Source organism: Hippopotamus amphibius, chromosome 15 (assembly GCF_030028045.1).
Source record: "Hippopotamus amphibius kiboko isolate mHipAmp2 chromosome 15, mHipAmp2.hap2, whole genome shotgun sequence".
Taxonomy (NCBI): domain Eukaryota; kingdom Metazoa; phylum Chordata; class Mammalia; order Artiodactyla; family Hippopotamidae; genus Hippopotamus; species Hippopotamus amphibius.
Window position 1 is genome coordinate 61,938,684 of NC_080200.1, and position 18,044 is coordinate 61,956,727.

At 45.1% G+C, this 18,044-nt stretch overlaps 1 protein-coding gene across 16 annotated transcripts in view; it reads left to right on the top strand.

Annotated features, from left to right (window-relative positions):
* The window catches only part of ATPSCKMT (ATP synthase c subunit lysine N-methyltransferase), a 253,072-nt gene that overhangs the window by 4,060 nt on the left and 230,968 nt on the right, over positions 1 to 18,044 (top strand). For 9 of the 16 annotated variants that reach the window (XR_009049273.1, XM_057710180.1, XM_057710183.1 and 6 more), the window contains exons 2-4: positions 1,699 to 1,988; positions 4,269 to 4,406; positions 5,807 to 5,857. Coding sequence is in view for 12 of the 16 variants with exons in the window: in XM_057710180.1 (XP_057566163.1) it covers positions 1,699 to 1,988; positions 4,269 to 4,406; positions 5,807 to 5,857 (479 nt within the window). In the remaining 4 variants the exon portion in view is untranslated. The other 7 variants (XM_057710172.1, XM_057710178.1, XR_009049272.1 and 4 more) reach the window with 6 other exon arrangements.

Here is an 18,044-nt window from a genome sequence, read left to right on the forward strand (position 1 = left end):
GCATCAACGACAACGCCGCACTGAGTGGGAGATGCTGAGGCGGGTCAGCCCCCCGCCCCCAGCAGGGACTCCCAGCCGTGGGCCAGCTTCTGGTGTGTCCTGTGTTCACATTTGGACCTCACCCCAGCTGTGGCAAATTACCACATTTCATGGGTGTGGTAGGCAGAAATAGGTCCACATCCTAATCCTGGAACCTGTGAGGATGCTACCTGGGGAGCACTTGGCAGATGTGGTTAAGGACTTTGACATGGGGGGATTATCCTGGCTTGTCTGGGTGGGCCAGTGTGCTCACAAGGAAAGGAATCCTTTCCTATAAAGGAAAGGGAGGCAGGGGTGTCAGAGGAGGTGTCACGATGGAAGCAGAGGTTGGAGTGACATGGGGCCACTGGCTGAGGAGTGCAGGTGGTGCATCCTACCCTAGAGCTTCCAGAAGGAACCCAGCACTGCCAGCCTATTTCAGAAATCTGACCTCCGTAACTGTACATTAATAAGCGTGTTTTTAACCCACCAAATTTGTGGTGATTTCTTACTGCAGCAGTAGGAGACTAACCCAGTGGGCCTTTTGAATGGCTCACTAATGCCGAAACTGTGAACATTAATGTCTTCGAATGATAAGACTGTTGTCCCACCTCCTCTTACCCTCCTTTTCCCTGCAGATTCGTGTGGTTTTGGTCTTAGCACCCCAGCTAGATCGAGAGCTGGTTCAGGGCAGGATGGTCTTGTTCCTCGTGGGGTTCAAGCGCTGGGCACTGTTCTGAGTGCTCTTCCGTGTCCCCTTGTTTCATCCTCACAGTGATCCCATGTGAGGGACAAGGAGACAGGTTCGGAGAGATGAAGGGTCGAAGCTGTTAGTAAGGGGCGGAGCCAGGCTCCTGACCTTGGCAGGCTCTGCGGCCGGCCGGGCCCTTACCCTCTGTGCTGTGCTCATCAGTAATCCATTTCAAAATTAATGTCAAATCAGTTTCAACCTAAAAAACTTGGGATCCTATTAGGAATACATTCTAAAGGATAAAACTCAAGAGGAGGATATTGAAGGTACCATTTATTTCATCTGTAATCAGTGACTGGAGTTTGCTTTCTTCTGTGCTTATGATAGTGTTGAAATGCTTATTTTATTTTATATTTTGTTCTTTGTGGAGCTGCTTTAGAAATCATATTACCATGACTATTTAAGATTTTTAGTGAAGCCTGAATTTTGTCTCCTCTCTTACTTCAGAATTGAATTTGTACAACTGGATTATTGATGCCTGACCAATTTTGACGTAAAATGCTTTCATCCTATTTGAAATAGGGTAATAGTTAGACATTTTCATGCTTATTTATTTATGGGGCTTTGTTCTGAACCATAAGAATACAGAGTACATGGTTAATCTTTGTATTAATGGTTACTGATTCATAAACTACCAAATAGATTTGAACACATTGTTTTCCAAGGATGACGCCTAGAAAAAAAAATCAGTATGTTGGAAAGAAAAGATTTTAGTCTTCCATTCGTATTGAATAATTTTCTGTAAAACACTTTAGTTGATGGACTCTAGAACTCATTGTGGAATTCTACATTTGTAATTTAGTTTGTATTGAGCAAAATTATCCTTTAAAAAGCACGTTTATTTGCCAATAAGAATTGTAGGAAAAAAACACTACCTTGGATTTCCGGCTTAATGCTACATACATCTTTTCTGCTTGCTCTCAATCTAGGGACACCTCCAGGAGCCCTTAGAGAAGAAAGGCAGCTGGGATGTGTTCCCCCGACAAGTCCTGAAGCCAACAGCTTGAGGAAAAGCAGTTGGGGGTTCTTATTTACTGGCATCGTTGGGGGGATGCTGGTGGCTGTGTATGCTGTGGCCACACCATTTATAACACCAGCCCTCCGAAGAATCTGTCTGCCTTTCGTACCTGCAACTACAAAGCAGGTTGAAAATGTTGTGAAAATGTTGCGGGGCAGGAGGGGACCCCTGGTAGACATCGGTAGTGGCGATGGACGAATTGTGAGTTACACTAAGATGTTCTAAGGTTTATGTTTTTTTATGTTTTCTGTTTTAAAAATTCTGTTTCACATTTCTTAGGAGGCTTATGCAAAGACTTGCTAAACTGACAGCTTACTAAAGTGGTCATTCAATTTTGTGTTTATTTGGCTGAACTTCTAAGCCCTCCAGCAGGATTTTGGAATTTATGTTTCTCAGATTTAGTTTTTCTTAAAGGCAAAAGTGCACCATAGATCTGCGAGGTAAAAAGGAACAATTAATTGGTAATCATGAAATTGTCCATTAAAGAATTTAGGCCAATGGAGGTGGCATAACCAAAAGAAACATGTTAAGCCATGTAGTTTGACTGTTTTACATTTCTTGCATCATAAATATTTGCTTCTACATTTACCTGTATTTACGCAAGTATAATAATTCCTGTGTGGCAATTTGGAGTTAAAATAGGGAAGAGCCAATGCACTGATCCCCCACTTTTCCAAATATCAGACTTTCAGTGACTTCAGCTCACTTTGACCTCAGCTGGGAACCTACAAATAAAGACTCAAAGCCACTGACTGGCCAACAGCGTCCCTCACTGGGCAAAGTGGCACCATCCTTAGGCCTCCACCTGGAAGATGAGCAGAAAGTGAGGGTAGCAGAAGTAAAGGCTCGTTGGACTTCCCTGGTGGCGCAGTGGTTAAGAATCCGTCTGCCAGTGCAGGGGATTGCCACAACTTCTGAGCCTGCTCTCTAGAGCCCATGCTCTCTAGTTGTGGCCCGTGTGCCACAACTACTGAGTCTGCTCTCTAGAGCCCATGAGCCACAACTGTTGAGCCCATGTGCCACAACTACTGAAGCCTGTGCACCTAGAGCCCATGTTCTGCAACAAGAGAAGCCACGGCAAGGAGAAGCCCGCACACCATAAAGAAGAGTAGCCCCTGCTCTCTCCAACTAGGGAAAGCCTGCGCACAGCAACGAAGACCCAACACAGCCAAAAAATAAACAAATAAATAAATTAAAAAAAAAATAAGTAAAGGCTCATGTTTTGGAAACATTCAGTGTGGAAACCAGCAGGGCACAACACCTTTCACCCGTCCCTGTAGACATGGACCCTGCAGTTTCACTGTGGTGACCTGGAATAGTCAGGAAGAGTGACTTGTGGGTTTTTTTTTTTTTTTTTTTTTGTTTTTTTCCTAGTGTTTCTTTTTTCTTTCTCTTTTTTCTTTATTTTTTAAAGAACTTTTATTGAGATACAGTTAACATGCAATAAACTGCATATATTTGGAGTGTACAATTTGGTATCCCGATCTCCCAATTCATTACCCCCCAACCCTCCCCGCTTTCCCCACTTGGTGTCCATTTGTTCTCTACATCTGTGTCTCTATTTCTGCCTTGCAAACTGGTTGATTTGTACCATTTTTCTATATTCCGTATATATGTATTAATGTATGATATTTGTTTTTCTCTGACTCACTTCACTCTGTATGACAGTCTCTAGGTCCAACCATGAAGAGTGACTTATTTTTAAGAAATCAGGACGTGTGTATATTAATGAGGAAATTTTAAAATCCAGACATGAACACTTTACATCTCTGGATGGTATCTTTCTGGTTTCTAAGAAAATGGCAAAGAGGTGACACTATAGTTAGTCGGGAAATTGCTGTAGATGGGACTGTTCCTTTAGGGCTGCACCCTTGAACAGTGGTGGCAAGGCAAGGTGAGCAGAGACCCCAGCCCAGCCCACCGTCCCTCTCCCCTTTGGAGGCTGGTGGCATTCAGCAGTTGACTGTACTCTGACTTGTTCCATTTTACTTTTACCTGTTGTCAGTTTTGAACAAAACATCTTTAAATACTAAGGAAGTATGTAATTAATTGCTGTCCTTCCTTAACCGGTTGTTCTCATTGCGTGTTACAGCTAGGTCACAGAACATTCTCCCAGGCTTGCTCGGTTCGCTGGCTGCTGTGCCGTCAGTGATGGAGGGGAAGGCAGACTTTCAGGAGCCATTTGTGAGGCCTTCCTGGGGTCACCAGTCCAGAATTAATTATGCGATTGTCCAAAGCAAACCTATCTGTTCTGGTGCTCAAGGTGAAATCTTTGACAAAAATAAAATACAAGAAAACTGAGTTTAAATTGACTGGCATTACATTGTCCGCAAAGCTATTGTACCAGCTCCACTTTTAAATGGTGTCCTGAACAAACACCTTTGATTGGATTTTTTATGATTATAGACCATAAATAGGAAGGTTTCATGTCATTTGACCATGTGAGTTGTTTTTCTTATTTTGAAATGCTTCTCCCTGCAGGTGATAGCAGCTGCAAAGGAAGGCTTCACCGCTGTGGGTTACGAACTAAACCCCTGGCTTGTCTGGTACTCGAGGTACTGTGCCCGGCGGGAAGGGGTGCAGGCATCGGCCAGATTTTACATCTCAGACCTGTGGAAGGTACGCAAGGCAGAGGATGGTGCTAGCAAATGCCACCCCCAAACTTTGTAATTCCCAATTAGTATGACTGGAAACTGAAAATGTATTAAAAGAAAAAGAAATACAAGTGTATATTTTAGCATAATGAAAAGTGAACAGCTTTTAAATGGGTAGATTTTACAAATCAACCCTGTTTTAGGGTAGAAACTTAAGATTTATAACTTACAGGTCATGTGAATTCTAACGTTTTATTTACTCAATTAAAAAAGTTCTCATTTCTGTGTATTATGCAGTGATAAGATTTTTATCTCATTTGGAAGTCATACATTGTAATACAGGCATTAACTTAAGTCATTCTTGGTAAATAGTAGGTGTGTGTGTGTGTACATGTGGGTGTGTGTTTTTGTGTGTGTGTGTTTTTGTGTGTGTATGTGTGTAGTGTGTGTATGTGTGTGTATATGTGTGAGTGTGTGTGTTTGTATGTGTGTGAGACTGTGTATGTGTGTATGTGTGTGTATATGAGACTGTGTGTGTGTGTGAGAGTGTGTTTGTGTGACAGTGTATGTGTGTGAGTGTGTGTGTGTGTATACATACCTAGAGAGAGACAGAGACGGTGCAGGAGAAAAGAAAGGATCTGCCAGCCATGCTGTCGCAGTCCCTTTGTGTCTGCATAAAGCACAAGATACCTCCAAGTTTACTTGTTCTCTAGAAAGTGCCCTGTAATTGGCTTTAGGAACGTTCCGTAAAGTGCTTTTTCTTAAACAAGAGTTTCCCACTGTAATATTGTCATCAGTAGCTCATAAAACTTCACTTGAATTTTGCTTGCATTGTTTTTTATTCCATATATACGTAAACAGTCTCTCTATAGAGTAAATAAAACTTTTATTGGGCAATAAGGATTTTGACTGGCGAAGCACTTCCCCCCCCAGTTTTCCAACTAAAGACCATTTTATTGCGATTTTTACTTAGTATTTTAGGGAGGAAAAGGGGGACTAGAACTCTAAGGATGGCTGACGGGAGAAACAGGTGGTTCTGAAATCCCTCGAGCTCTCGCTGAGCTTGGTTGGTGGAGAGTGGTGTAGAAAGTGGGCCAGGGGTGCCGATGGCCTGGCCACCTGAATGGCCACCACCAGTGGTCATTGGATGAGTCCCTGCCTTTCTGACCGTTGACCCCTGGCAGCCCTGCATGGGGTGGCTGTGAGGATGAGAGGAGATAACTTCATGGAGAAAGGTTTGAAAAACTGTAACAGGTGAACGAACACTGGCGAAAGTGTGAACGTGGGAAATCGTGAAAAGGGCCATTCTTTGTGAAAACCCACTATTTGGTGAAATAAGAAATTACTACTCGTTTTGAAATAAACTTAAGCTAGCCTTTGCCTTTCAAAAATTAATTGGTGAATTGTTTTCTCCCTCCCTCTTAGGTCACGTTTTCGCAGTACTCGAACGTTGTCATCTTCGGTGTGCCCCAGATGGTGAGTACGCACTCTCCTGCCCCCCGCCGTGTTTGGTTCTCAGTTATGAGGGGGCTTATGGCCCAAACAGACCACCTCTCTCTGGCCTGCTCCCCTGTGTGCAAAATGACAGCCTCCCGAGATTCTGAGGGAACATCCGATTTCTTTTTTTTTTAATTTTTTTTTTATTTTTTAAGAACTTTTATTGAGATACAGTTAACATACAATAAACTGCATATATTTAGAGCATACAATTTGGTATCCCTATCTCCCAATTCATTCCCCCCCCCCAACCCTCCCCGCTTTCCCCACTTGGTGCCCATATGTTTGTTCTCTACATCTGTGTCTCTATTTCTGCCTTGCAAACTGGTTGATTTGTACCATTTTTCTATATTCCGCATATATGTGTTAATATATGATATTTGTTTTTCTGTTTCTGACTCACTTCACTCTGTATGACCGTCTCTAGGTCCATCCATGTCTCTACAAATGTCCCAGTTTCATTGCTTTTTACAGCAGAGTAATATTCTGTTGTATATATGTACCACATCTTCTTTATCCTTTCAGTCTGTTGGTGGACATTTAGGTTGCTTCCATGTCCTGGCTATTGTAAATAGTGCTGCAAGGAACATTGGAGTGCATGTGTCTTTTTGAATTATGGTGGAACATCAGATTTCAATCATTGGTTTAACAAAGAGCTTCAGAGCCTTAAAAGTTTAATCATGAAAGATTCAGTCATAGTTTAAAACTTTTCTTCAGATAAAGGTCTCAGTGATCTACCTAAGCCCTAAAAGTTCCAGTCTGAAAACTGCTTTATGAGCTCCTGGTGTCTAATATAGGTGGAGATTTCCACGGTCGATAACTTACAGGCAGCTGAAATCACTTGGGAGAGTTAATGGGATGTTCCCTTTGAGTTGATCATTCCTCGGATTTTGCAGTGAGATGATTTTCAGGGTGGATGAGCACTGATTAGTTTCAATTGACCTCAGCTGACTGATTTGTATTGAACTCTGTACTTTCAAAAGTGAAAATGCTGCAGCATGAGACTGAAAATGGTCCTAAATTTAGTATTTGGAAAGAGGACCAGAGTGGGATGCTTTCATTGTAATTGTTGGTTTACAGACCATAGAAAGAAATCCCCCTTCACTTTTCAAAGTCTGTAATTGTAGCCATAGTAATCTCGGCGAAATTGGATGTTTGCTAAAATGTTACTATATAAGTGATAAGGTTTTTAATGAAAAAGAAAAAGAAATTTATTTTTTTTGTTATGTTTTCTTATTCATAATTTTTGTTTAAGATGTCTCAATGCTTGGGAAATTTTTTCTTACTGTTTGGGCTTTCAGTGAAATGCCATTTTCTTTTTTCTTTTTTTCTCTAAAGTCTATTTAGAAGTGCTTTTGTTAGACATTCTTGAAAGTGATAGGATTCTATACGTTTGTAGTTCTCAACAAGCCTAAAATTAAGGTGAAACCTGGGCATCTACACTTCAGTTATAGAAATGAAAAGAGTTAGAAAGGCGTGATCCCTGGTCATTAAAAAAAAAAACGATTTCAGATCATAGAATTGCTATGGAATTTGATGGTCAGTTACCACTCATTGTGAAGTTTGGGCATCCTTTTGGAATAATTAGCATTTTGGGGCAAATACCTTTAATTTGAAACCTGTGCCTTCTAAAAATAGGAAGTTGATGTTCATTCCTCGCTGCCTTGAGAGGCCCTGTCCCTGCGGGGGGCAGCAGTGGCCTTTGCTGGGCTCCAGTTCCTTATGCTTCTAACCATGTCTGAAGTATAGTCAGTTTGGGGAACTGTTCACCCAAGGGGAACAAGAGTCTGCTATTTTGATGAATACTTTTGTGCTTATCGTCCATTCTTCTGTACGCAGACACATCTTCAATACGGAGCTCGCAGCTTTAGCTGTCCCCAGAAGAAGGGAGCAGGTGGAGTACACGAAGCACCCACGTTCCCTGGAATAAGAGGGATTCAGCCAGCATGGCCTCTTCCACGCAGGTGGTGGATCAGGCTGAGGGGGCCCAGGCAGCTTCTGTGGGTCTGGGAGGCCTGCTTTCCCGGGGGGAGGGCCCTGCTTTCCAGGCTCATCAAGTTTCGCCTGCGTGGAGGCAGTGGTGGTGGGGGGGGTGTTGTCTGGGGAGTCAGGGGGCCAGGTCAGCCCTAGGCGGGTTGTGTGAGCCCTGGAAAGTTCTTTAACTTGTCTGGTGGGGGGACCCCATCGTGCCGTCTTCTGTTAATAAAGTGCCTTTCCCTTCTCCGCGCACTGGCCAGAGTACCGGCAGTGGCTCAGTGGCTGGACAAAGCCAGTGTGGCCGGAAAGGTTTCCCGTGGCCGCTGAGGCACACACAGGCCGTGAGAAGGTGGAGGATGCTTAGGGAGCCTCAGAGGTAGGGACCCTGGTGGTGCACATCCTCACTCTGCTTCTGAGGCCGGCCGGGTGCTTCCTAGCAGCTCTGTGCAGTGCTAGCTCAGATGAGCGTGGCCCTGGCCTTTCATCTTGGGTGTGTCTTGCATAGTAGGAGCGAGGGTACCACTGGACCTGGCAGGCTGCTGCTAGGATGGTGGATAGCCACACTTCACACGAGTTCATGCCCCAAGAGCATCTTTTCGGAATGTGGAACAGATTGGTTATGTCCTCATGTGACTTCTTGATGCTTTAAAGCTGCGAGGATAAGGCCCAGCTCTCCTCATGGCCTGAGCGGCCCTGCTTCCCCCAGCTCTCTGCGCACCGTCTCCGTCTTCTCGGCCCCTGGACCACACTGTGTGGGGCCGTGTCCTTCTCCACGAGACTCCAGTCCCCCTGGCTCTGGGCCTGTTAGTGAGCATCTGCTGACCACTCACAGGTCAGATGTCTTTTCCTCCCAGAAGCCGTCCCTGATTGCCCTGTGAGACAAGCCCCAGCCCCCCTCCCGGTTTCCAGAGCCCTTTCCACCCTCTGTGGACCCGTGACTGCATGTTTCCTTGTGTGATGGCTTTGGTGGTGGTGGCTGTGTGCATGGCACCGAGCTCAGGAGCAGGGCGGACCTGTCGTCCTCGCTGCCAGATGGCCCAGGAAACCTTTGTTAAAGGAACGGATGAATATGGTATAAGCATACCCATTAAGTACACTCTTCCCGGTGGGCTATTAAGTTTCATAACGTCAAAGGATGACTCATTTAATTCTAGTTAGGAATCCTATTATGAATTGATGAATGAAAATATCAACATGTTGTGATAAAGAAACGTGATTCATGACCGAATCATTTATCCTTCATTCATTCATTCATTCATCAAGTGTTTGTTCAGGGCCCACTGAGCACCAGATCCTATTCTAATAACCTGGAGTACTTTAGTGGATAAAAAAGAAAAACATCCCTGCCCCAGGGTATTTATATGCTAGTGGGGAGAGCAGATACTCAATGAGATGTCTGTGTAGAATATGTCGTACAGTAAAAGGGGATCAGTGCTGCCGGGCTAACTAAAGCACGAGAGGGGTGCGGCAGAGGTTGTCCTGTAAAGAGGACACGTGGAGGTGAGGAGGGAGCTGTGTGGCCACGTCAGGAAGAGCGGTCCAGGTAGAGGTGTGTCCCTGTGGGTCCAGGAGCAGCAAGGAGGGGGGTGTGGGGGGAGCGAGGGGAGCCGGGGAGAGGTGAGAGGTGAGGTCCGAGAGGACACAGGGGCCGGGTGGGAAGGACTCAGGCTGCTGAGGGGAGCAGACGGGAGAAGCTGGGAGATGGGGTCAGGGCTCTTGCAGGCAGCAAGGCCATCCGTGAAGCAGCTGGTGAGAGGTGGTCAAATTCTGGATGCGTTGTGAGGATAGAACCAACACGGTGAGCCGGCAGGTCCAGTGTGGGGCACCAGGTAAGGAGGCGCCCAGGGCGCCCCTGGTGTTTGGCCTGAGCTGCTGGAGTTGGCTGAACCGGGACAGGATGGGAGAGGTGCAGGCAGAGTGGGCGGGGTACGGAGAGGGGGCGGAAGGGAGATCAGGAGTTCTGCGTGAGATGTGCAGGCTGGGAGCATGTGGGCACGTCAGGTGGGCAGCATGGATTCTGGGAGTCTGGGCTCAGGAAGGAGGGGGCTGGAGATGGGGTTCGTGGGGCATCAGTGCCCAGGAGTTGAAGCCGAGGCCTGGTTGAGATCACCCAGGGAGGGCCAGAGGCGTGCAGGGCCTGGGCCCTGGCCTCCAACAAATGAGGGGCCCCCAGCAAAGGACTTGAGAAAAGGAAGCTATCAGGGTGTGTGGAGGGTTCCCCCAGAAGCTGAGAGAAGTGTGTTCCAGGAGGAGGGAGTGACCCAGTGGCTCAGAGCTGTGGGTGGGTCTGGCTAATTTGCCTTATACCTTTGAGCTGGTTTCAACTTATGTTTAAAGTTTTGAAGATGTAATTAGAATATGATGAGTTTGTGTCACTTTGAAACGTGTATTGTATGAATAATTTTGAATTTCATTAGGCAGACATGACACATCCCAGCTTCTCTTTGTGTGTGATATCAAGACCCTGGTTTGTTGCATATTTATGTGTAATTTAGTCAGTTAATTTCTTATGATTGAAATAGCGCCTTTCATTTGGAGGTTTATCTTGACTTAGCATATGACAGTCATTTGGAAATAAAAGATCTGTAAGAGAAAAGAAGAATGGCAATATGAATAAATTTACAGTTGTCCTTCTTATGCACAATATTACCATAAGAAACTGCTGGTATTTTGGAAAAACACATACTGTCTTATTCTTTTCTTATTTAACTTTTCCTTCAAGGAACAAAACTTTTTTTTTTTTAAAGCAATTTTTGCTAGCTGTTAAAAGAATGGAAATATTCCATCCTAGTGGAATTTACTCTTTGTTACCTTGGCATTGATTCTAATGGAAAATCAGAATTTTGACTCCCTGCAGCCATAGGTCATGTAGAGGAGTTTTTCCAAATCTCTCTTTAAGGGTGCAGATGGGGAGTAAAATCTTCGCGGAAGCCTCATTGATTTGTTTATCTTGATTTAACTGATTACTTTTAAAGGGAGTAGGTTTTGCTCAGATCTTGGTTTCTAAATATCATTTCTCACTCAGAGGAACCAGGGATGTTTGAGAAATGGCTGATACCAGGGCTGAGGAAGGGAAGACACAAAAGCCTGGAACATTTTGTTGAGCCTGAATATCAGGAAGTGCTCAGAACGTGTGATGGGGCACATCCACAGGAGAGAGAAGCCAGCTTGAGGGGTTCCCGGGGCAGAACTGGGCAATTTGAGTTTAGAGTAAACAAGGACGGTGGTGGATTATCACCTATTGGATGAAGTCAGAATCCAGGAGAGAGAAGGGAAAGCTATTCCTCAAAGTTCTGACTGTCGATCTAGAAGAAGGATGGAATTAGCAAATTGACACTTTTCTACCGTTACAGTAAAACTTGACTGAGGCATAATCATTAAGTACATTGAGTGGAGACAGTTGGATGAGTAACAGGACATTTACATCTTCTCAAGGTGTCTGCCATAATTACGTGTTCATTGTAAAGGAGCAATAGTAACCACGCTGTGGAGACACCAGATACGTCGCTCTCAAAGCAGAAGGACCCAGTGGGCTCAGGACTGTGGAGCCCTGCAAGGTTCACAGCCCCTTTTCTGGGGTGTTGCCAAGGACACACACGCTGAGTCATCATGAGCAGACGGCAGAGGGACCCACGGCCACAGTAAATAACTGCCCTGTGTTCGTTTTTTTTAAATTAATTAATTTATTTATTGGCTGTGTTGGGTCTTTTTTGCTGTGCACAGGCTTTCTCTAGTTGTGGCGGACGGGGGCTCCTCTGCGTTGTGGTGCGCGGACTTCTCATTGTAGTGACTTCTCTTGTTGTGGAGCAGGGCTCTAGGTGCTGAGACTTCAGTAGTTTCGGCATGCTGGCTCAGAGTTGTGGCTCGAGGGCTCTAGAGCGCAGGCTCAGTAGTTGTGGTGCACAGGCTCAGTTGCTCCGTGGCATGTGGGATCTTCCTGGACCAGGGCTCGAACCCGTGTTCCCTGCACTGGCAGGTGGATTCTTAACCACTACGCCACCAGGGAAGTCGTTTTCCTGTGTTCTTAAAGGAGGTTATTGTGAGAAACGAAGAAAGATGGAGGGTTTTTCCAGATTAAAGGAGACCAAGGAAACATTACAGCTCAGTGCAATGTGGGGTCCTGGACTGGGGGACAGTGTAAAGGACATTGTTTGGATATTTGATAAAATTGGGATGCTATTGGAATTATTATTATTGGAATATACATTGTTAAATTTCCTGAATCTGATAACTGTGCTGAGACTCCTTCTTAGAAAACATGGAAGTACCAAGGAGTGAAGGGGCATGTTGTGTGTGACCTGTTCTCAAATGGTTTAGAAAAATGTTCACAGAGAGGGGAAGAGAGCAAATCAGATAAACATGACAAACTTAAAAATGGGTGGACCTGGGTAGAGGAATACAAATTATTTGCTCTATTCTTGCAACTTTTCTGAAAATTTGGAATTATTCCAAAATAGCAAATGAAAGGAATAAAGTGGAAAAAAAATATTTTTAGGAGGTGAAAGTGGTAATATACGAGGGTGAATCAAAAATTATCTGCACTTCGGTTATATTAAAGCTTCTATAAATTCTATAGCCAGGGTGTGGATAATTTCTGACTCACCCTTATATTTTTAGGACCTGAAGATAAAATTTTAAGCAACTGTTGATTTGCTGATGTAATTACAATGTCAGTACTTTTAGCAAGTAGTAAAAACTCTTTCTTCACAGATTGATTAGTAATAAAATTATGCAAAAGTGATAAATAAAAGGGTTTTACTTTTTATAAGTTATGTTGACAATTAAGAAATTAATTACCAGTGTATTATGGGTACATTCAAGAGAAACTATGAAATATTTCATTGTATTTCAAGTTGGTAAAATATGTATATTTTTTCATGGTCTAATTATATCATATTTCATTGATTCTAGATGCTGTTGATTTTAAAATGTACCATTGCTATTGGGAAAGAAAAAAAAATGTTGCCAATTATAATTCTAAGACAGTGCCAATTGTAAGATGTATCCTGATTTCAGACATGTTAAAAACATGGGAAAAAAGATGTTAAGTAATTGAGGCAGGGTGGATTGAGATGTTTAGGTAGGTAAATAATTTAAAGTTGCTTCTCCATTTAATTACTGCCACATCATAATTTTAGTCAGGAAAGTGGAGATCTGTGATACACCTCTGCTATAAATGGCAAGTTTTATAATTGATGCTAGGAGATATTCTTATAACTGTTGTTCATGTGACTTCTGTATTTCAGGAGTGATCTTTTTTACAATCAGTAATTTTGCACAGGTATTTTCAGGACGCAGATACAAAAGGACGTTGGGAAATCGTTTCCTCCCACCCCCGCTCCCTGAACTGATGGCTGTCGTTCTCCACAGATGCCGCAGTTGGAGAAGAAGCTTGAGCTTGAGCTTGAGGATGACGCTAGAGTCATTGCTTGCCGGTTCCCCTTCCCGCGCTGGACCCCGGCCCAGGTCATGGGGGAGGGGATAGACACTGTGTGGGCCTACGATGTGAGCTCTTTCAGGAGAAGGGAGAAGAGGCCCTGAAGATCCGTACATTTCCAGTCGGTCATTCAAACAGAAACCTTATCCGGAGAGATAGAGACTTAGAGCTGTGTCTTCAGCGAAGAGTATATTTTTCCTTGTTATGGAATGAGAAATTATGATTGCTTTCCTTAACTTTTGGAGAAAATAAACAAATTGAGAGCAGCAGGTAGATGTAAAGCCCCTTTCATAGTATATTCTAACAAATGTGCTCACTGCTCTTCATGCGCTCGGATATATGGAAATATGAATAGGCGATGGTCAGTTGATGGGTGGGGAAGATGTCAGCAGCTTTTCTCATTACAAAGAATACGACTTAATGCCACAGATGAGAAGAAACAATTTTTAAAGAGGGAATGTACTTGTGAATATTTGCGGTTTCCTCTCATTTTGTTCATACTTACCTCTTTTTTTTTCTGTATTTCCAGGCAAAATTAATTTTCTAAAGGATTTAGAAAGGTATTTATATTTTATAACACTAATTAGGAATAATTTTGGTTCAAGGCTAGTGGATTACTGAATTTTGTTGGATCTAAGATGTATGTGTGTGTAGATGTGCGTATGTACACACAGTCTAATGTTTCTGAAATTGTGACGTGCTTTCCAAATGATGGTGTGTCATCACTGTGATCTGCACTGTTGTGTTTCATGATGTAGTCGTATATCAGCCACAGCTGACAGACTCTCAGATTTCAGAGAAGACATAAGGTGTAGTGGAGTGGTTGGTATGGATTTAATAGTGAAATAAATGATCCTGAGCTCTGGTGTAAGCCAGACCTTCATTGTCAGCAGGGGCCTTGGACAGGTGGTTTCCCCTTGGTTTCCTGAGCATCCCTGTCGCTGGGATGATGATACCCTGAATAGGGGGCTGGGGCCGATCTGTAAAACTCATGGCACAAAGTCTGAGGCCTGTAAGTGGGGTTTATTATTTTAGACACTAAAGAAAAGCTTATTCACAGAAGTTGCAGATTATTTGTGCTAGTCACTTCTTTATTTTATGAAAGCAGTCATTTATTTAATATTTCTCATTTATGAGAAGAGACTTGACTGATTTAGATAAGGAAGACCTTTGCATGTGAGGAGACAAGCTTCACATATCTGAGAAATTAATATTGAATGGTGGCTCCAGTAATCCCCGTGTATCACAGGAAGAAATTAAACTCCCAGTCACACACCTGAAACCTAAATACCAAACCATCTTAAGAGAGATTTGATAAAATGAGATGGTTTGCATCTTTAAATTGATAACAATATGATCAATTTGATAATCTTTTTTAATGAGGAGCAACTGGGGACCCAGTCATCCCTTCGGCAAATGCTTATTGAGTGTCTGCTGTGTAACAGGTTTTTCCCATTCAATGATGAGTGACATGCCAGTCCCCGCATCTTGTGGGATTTATGTTCTAGAAGAGAGACGAGCAGGCGAGTGAACGTTACTGTGTGTCAGGTTCTCTGGAAGAAGTAAACAGTGTGATGGTGTAGAGAGGAACTGTGTGTGTCTGGGCTGAGGAGGTGGGATGTTGGGGACATTGGTCAGGCTTTTGCTGCCACCATCCATCCCTTTCCCAATAGTCCCCAATTTCCTCGTGAAGAATGAATTCTTTCCTACTGTGTGTGGTTTTGGTGTCTGCCCCTTGCGGCCACCTTCCACTCCAGTCAGCCCTGTCACTTGCCTGGGCACATCTGGAGAAGGACCTCTCACAGCTCCCTGCCAGGAGGGTGGGGTGGACAGTGGAACCTTGGAGGTATTCCGTGACTTCCTAGACATATTCCTGCTGGACTTGTAGCCTCAGGCTATCTATAGAGTCATGTACGACTTGCTGTGTTGGAGGTTCTTCCTTTAGCTTCTTGAGAATTAGATGATGCTTGGCCTTGCAACCTTAGAGAAAAACGGACCATTTCCCGGACGTTTTGTGATTCATGGTGTCTGCGGGGCCTTTAATTGATTTTTAGTTACTAGGTTAAGGACATTTGATTAAATTTGCAAATAACACAAGGCGGGGAATGGGAGCTACTATGTTTGATGTCAAAAATAGGATTAAAAAATGTCTATACAGGTTGAAATCAGAGGCAGTGCTAACTTGATAGAATTTAAAGTTAAAAAAAAACAGCAGTAGAAATCCAGCTTAGAGGTCACGTAGCCTAATAGGAGCCTTTGTGAACAGACCTGGAAGTTCCATCAACACTCAGGTGCTCAAAGGTTCGAGCACATTCCCCTCTGAGCGCATCTTTCTCCAGAAGCATGGCCCTGGGATCGCGATAACTTGTGTTCCCCAGGTGGGCACCTTATCAGACCCTCCCCAGCTCTGGCATTCAGACCCGTCGAAATGTGCTTAGCTCTACCAAGAGCACATGAAACCAAGCTTAGAAGATGTAAGAAATGAGACTGTCTTCCACATACGCTGTTCAGCGTTGCTGGGAGACGGCATACACCAGGACAGATGAGACCCAGAATAGAAAAAATGCAACATTCCTGATATTTAAACCACGCAGTTGGGTACTACCCCACCACCAAAGTACTTTCCCTGATGGCCAAAATAATTAGAGACCCGCTGTGAAGAAATTAATGTTCTCAAGTCCAGGAGTCTTCTAAGCTTGTGCTAGTATGTTTATTTCCTAGCTTTGCCCTGGCCGAGTGCATTCCAGAGAAGACATCAAAGTCATTGCAGAGCATAGGGCAGGAGTCTACTTAAGTCTCCACAGATGGACAGGAAGCACATCCCTTGGTCGTGTGGTGTGTCTTGTCACTCACTGGGACCCTAGTGTGACCAGCCCTTTATTAAGATATTGGGGTCATCTGGGCCACAGTGGAGTGTTCCCCACTGGCTGGGGCAGCAAAGTCTGCTGACGCAGGCAGCAGGGGGTGCCAGTGGGCCAGCCAAGGAGGTGTGCAGACTGTGTTCCCTCCTGCCCCGCAGCCCTCTCCCCTCTCCTTGGTGACAGACCCCGGCTCTTCAGGAGTCAGGCATCGACGTGTTCAGGGACAGTGGGCCCTGCCTTGGTCCGGTCCCATCCCCTGGGCACCAGGATGGGCTGTGAGCATGTAATCCAGGTCCCCCCAGTGAGGTTGGAGGGGAGTCTGCTGGGAACTTGGGGAAAGGTTTTGCGGCAGGAACACCTGAAGTTTCAGCAGCCATTTTGCAACCACCAGGGGGAAAATGAAGATGAAACCCAAGATGCTGAGGCTGGAGGAGCAGAATGAAGGAAAGGCTCTGGGTCTTTGCTGACACACTGAGTGGCTGAACTGACCTGGAGCCTCCAACTTAAGCTGCTTTTAAGCAGGGGCTGTGTTGTTTGCACACTCAGCAGCCTGATGGAGACGGGGGATTGAGGCTGCACTGGGGTGAGGGGTGCCTGGCAGTGTGCATGGCGGGCACTGCGAGCCCACTCCCCCCGTGTGGAGGGCACTGGACGAGGTGGCACATGCAAGCAAGCTTGGAAGATGTGTCTGGAGTGTCCCAGGAGGGTGGAGAGCTCCCAGGAGCAGGGAACCCCACTGCCAGAGTAGCTCCAGATTGGAGTTGAGGAATTGTACCAGGTCAAGGGGGCTGTGCACTTGCACCCAGCCTTCATAGCCGACATCCCAGGAGAGCATCCTGTCCTTGGGTACACGGGCGGGGTTGAGTACAGCAGAGCCTCAGCTGTATTCGTGCCCCCCCCAGGGAGTTCTGAAGGGGGAGAGATGCTTTCTCAGGATTGGAGAGGAATTAGGGAAAGAAAGGCAAGAAGTCACCTCAGCTTGCCCTTCCTGGCAGGTAGGGTTGCCAAGTAGAGCAGATGTATTATGGGCTGCACGTTTGTGTCCCGCAAAATTCCTGTGTTGAAATCGTAACCCCCGCCCCCGCCCCGTTGTGGTGGTATCAGGAGGTGGGGCCTTTGCTTTAGATAATGAGGGTGCAGCCCTCATCCTTGGGATCAGTGCCCTGGCAAAAGAGACTGCAGAGAACTCCCTCACCCCTTCCACCAGGTGAGGACACAGCGAGAAGTGGGCCATCTGTGAACCAGGAAGCAGGCCCCCACGAGACTCTGGATCAGCCAGCGCCTTGATCTTGGACTCCCCAGCCTCCAGGACTGTAGGAGGTAAACGCTTGATGTTTAAGCCCCCTCAGTATGTGGTGCTCTGTTATATCAGCCTGAGCCGACTAAGACAAGCTGGTACTTAGAAGAGCCACTCCCAGCACCACCCAGACTGGTCCAGGCTCTAGCCAGCATTTCCTTAGCCCCAATGAGGAAAGAAAGTTAAAGGAAGCCAAGCTTCAAGAGGATTCTCCCATGTGCTGACCACGAAGGGTGGGAAACCATTCCACTGACTGGTCAGGGCTCAATAGGCTCCAGAAATTCTACTGGGCCGTTGGAGGGTGTGGTTGGATCATCCTCATAAAGGAGGCCTCCCTGGAAGGGGTCTCCTTTCCAGGTCTCCCTTCCAGGTTCACACTGGGGAAGCTTTTGGCATGTTTTGTCCCTAAACTAACATAGGTGATATAAAAAACTGGAATTAGAAAAGGGAACAGAATAAACTGCATTGATAAGCAGAGTGAATTCTAGATGGTAAAGTGTCTTGAAAACACGTCCGCAGAGCACAGTTGAAGAGGTTGTGAAGTGTGCCCCGAGTGAGAGAAGGTTCGGAGGAAAGGGGTTTCAGATTTTGCGG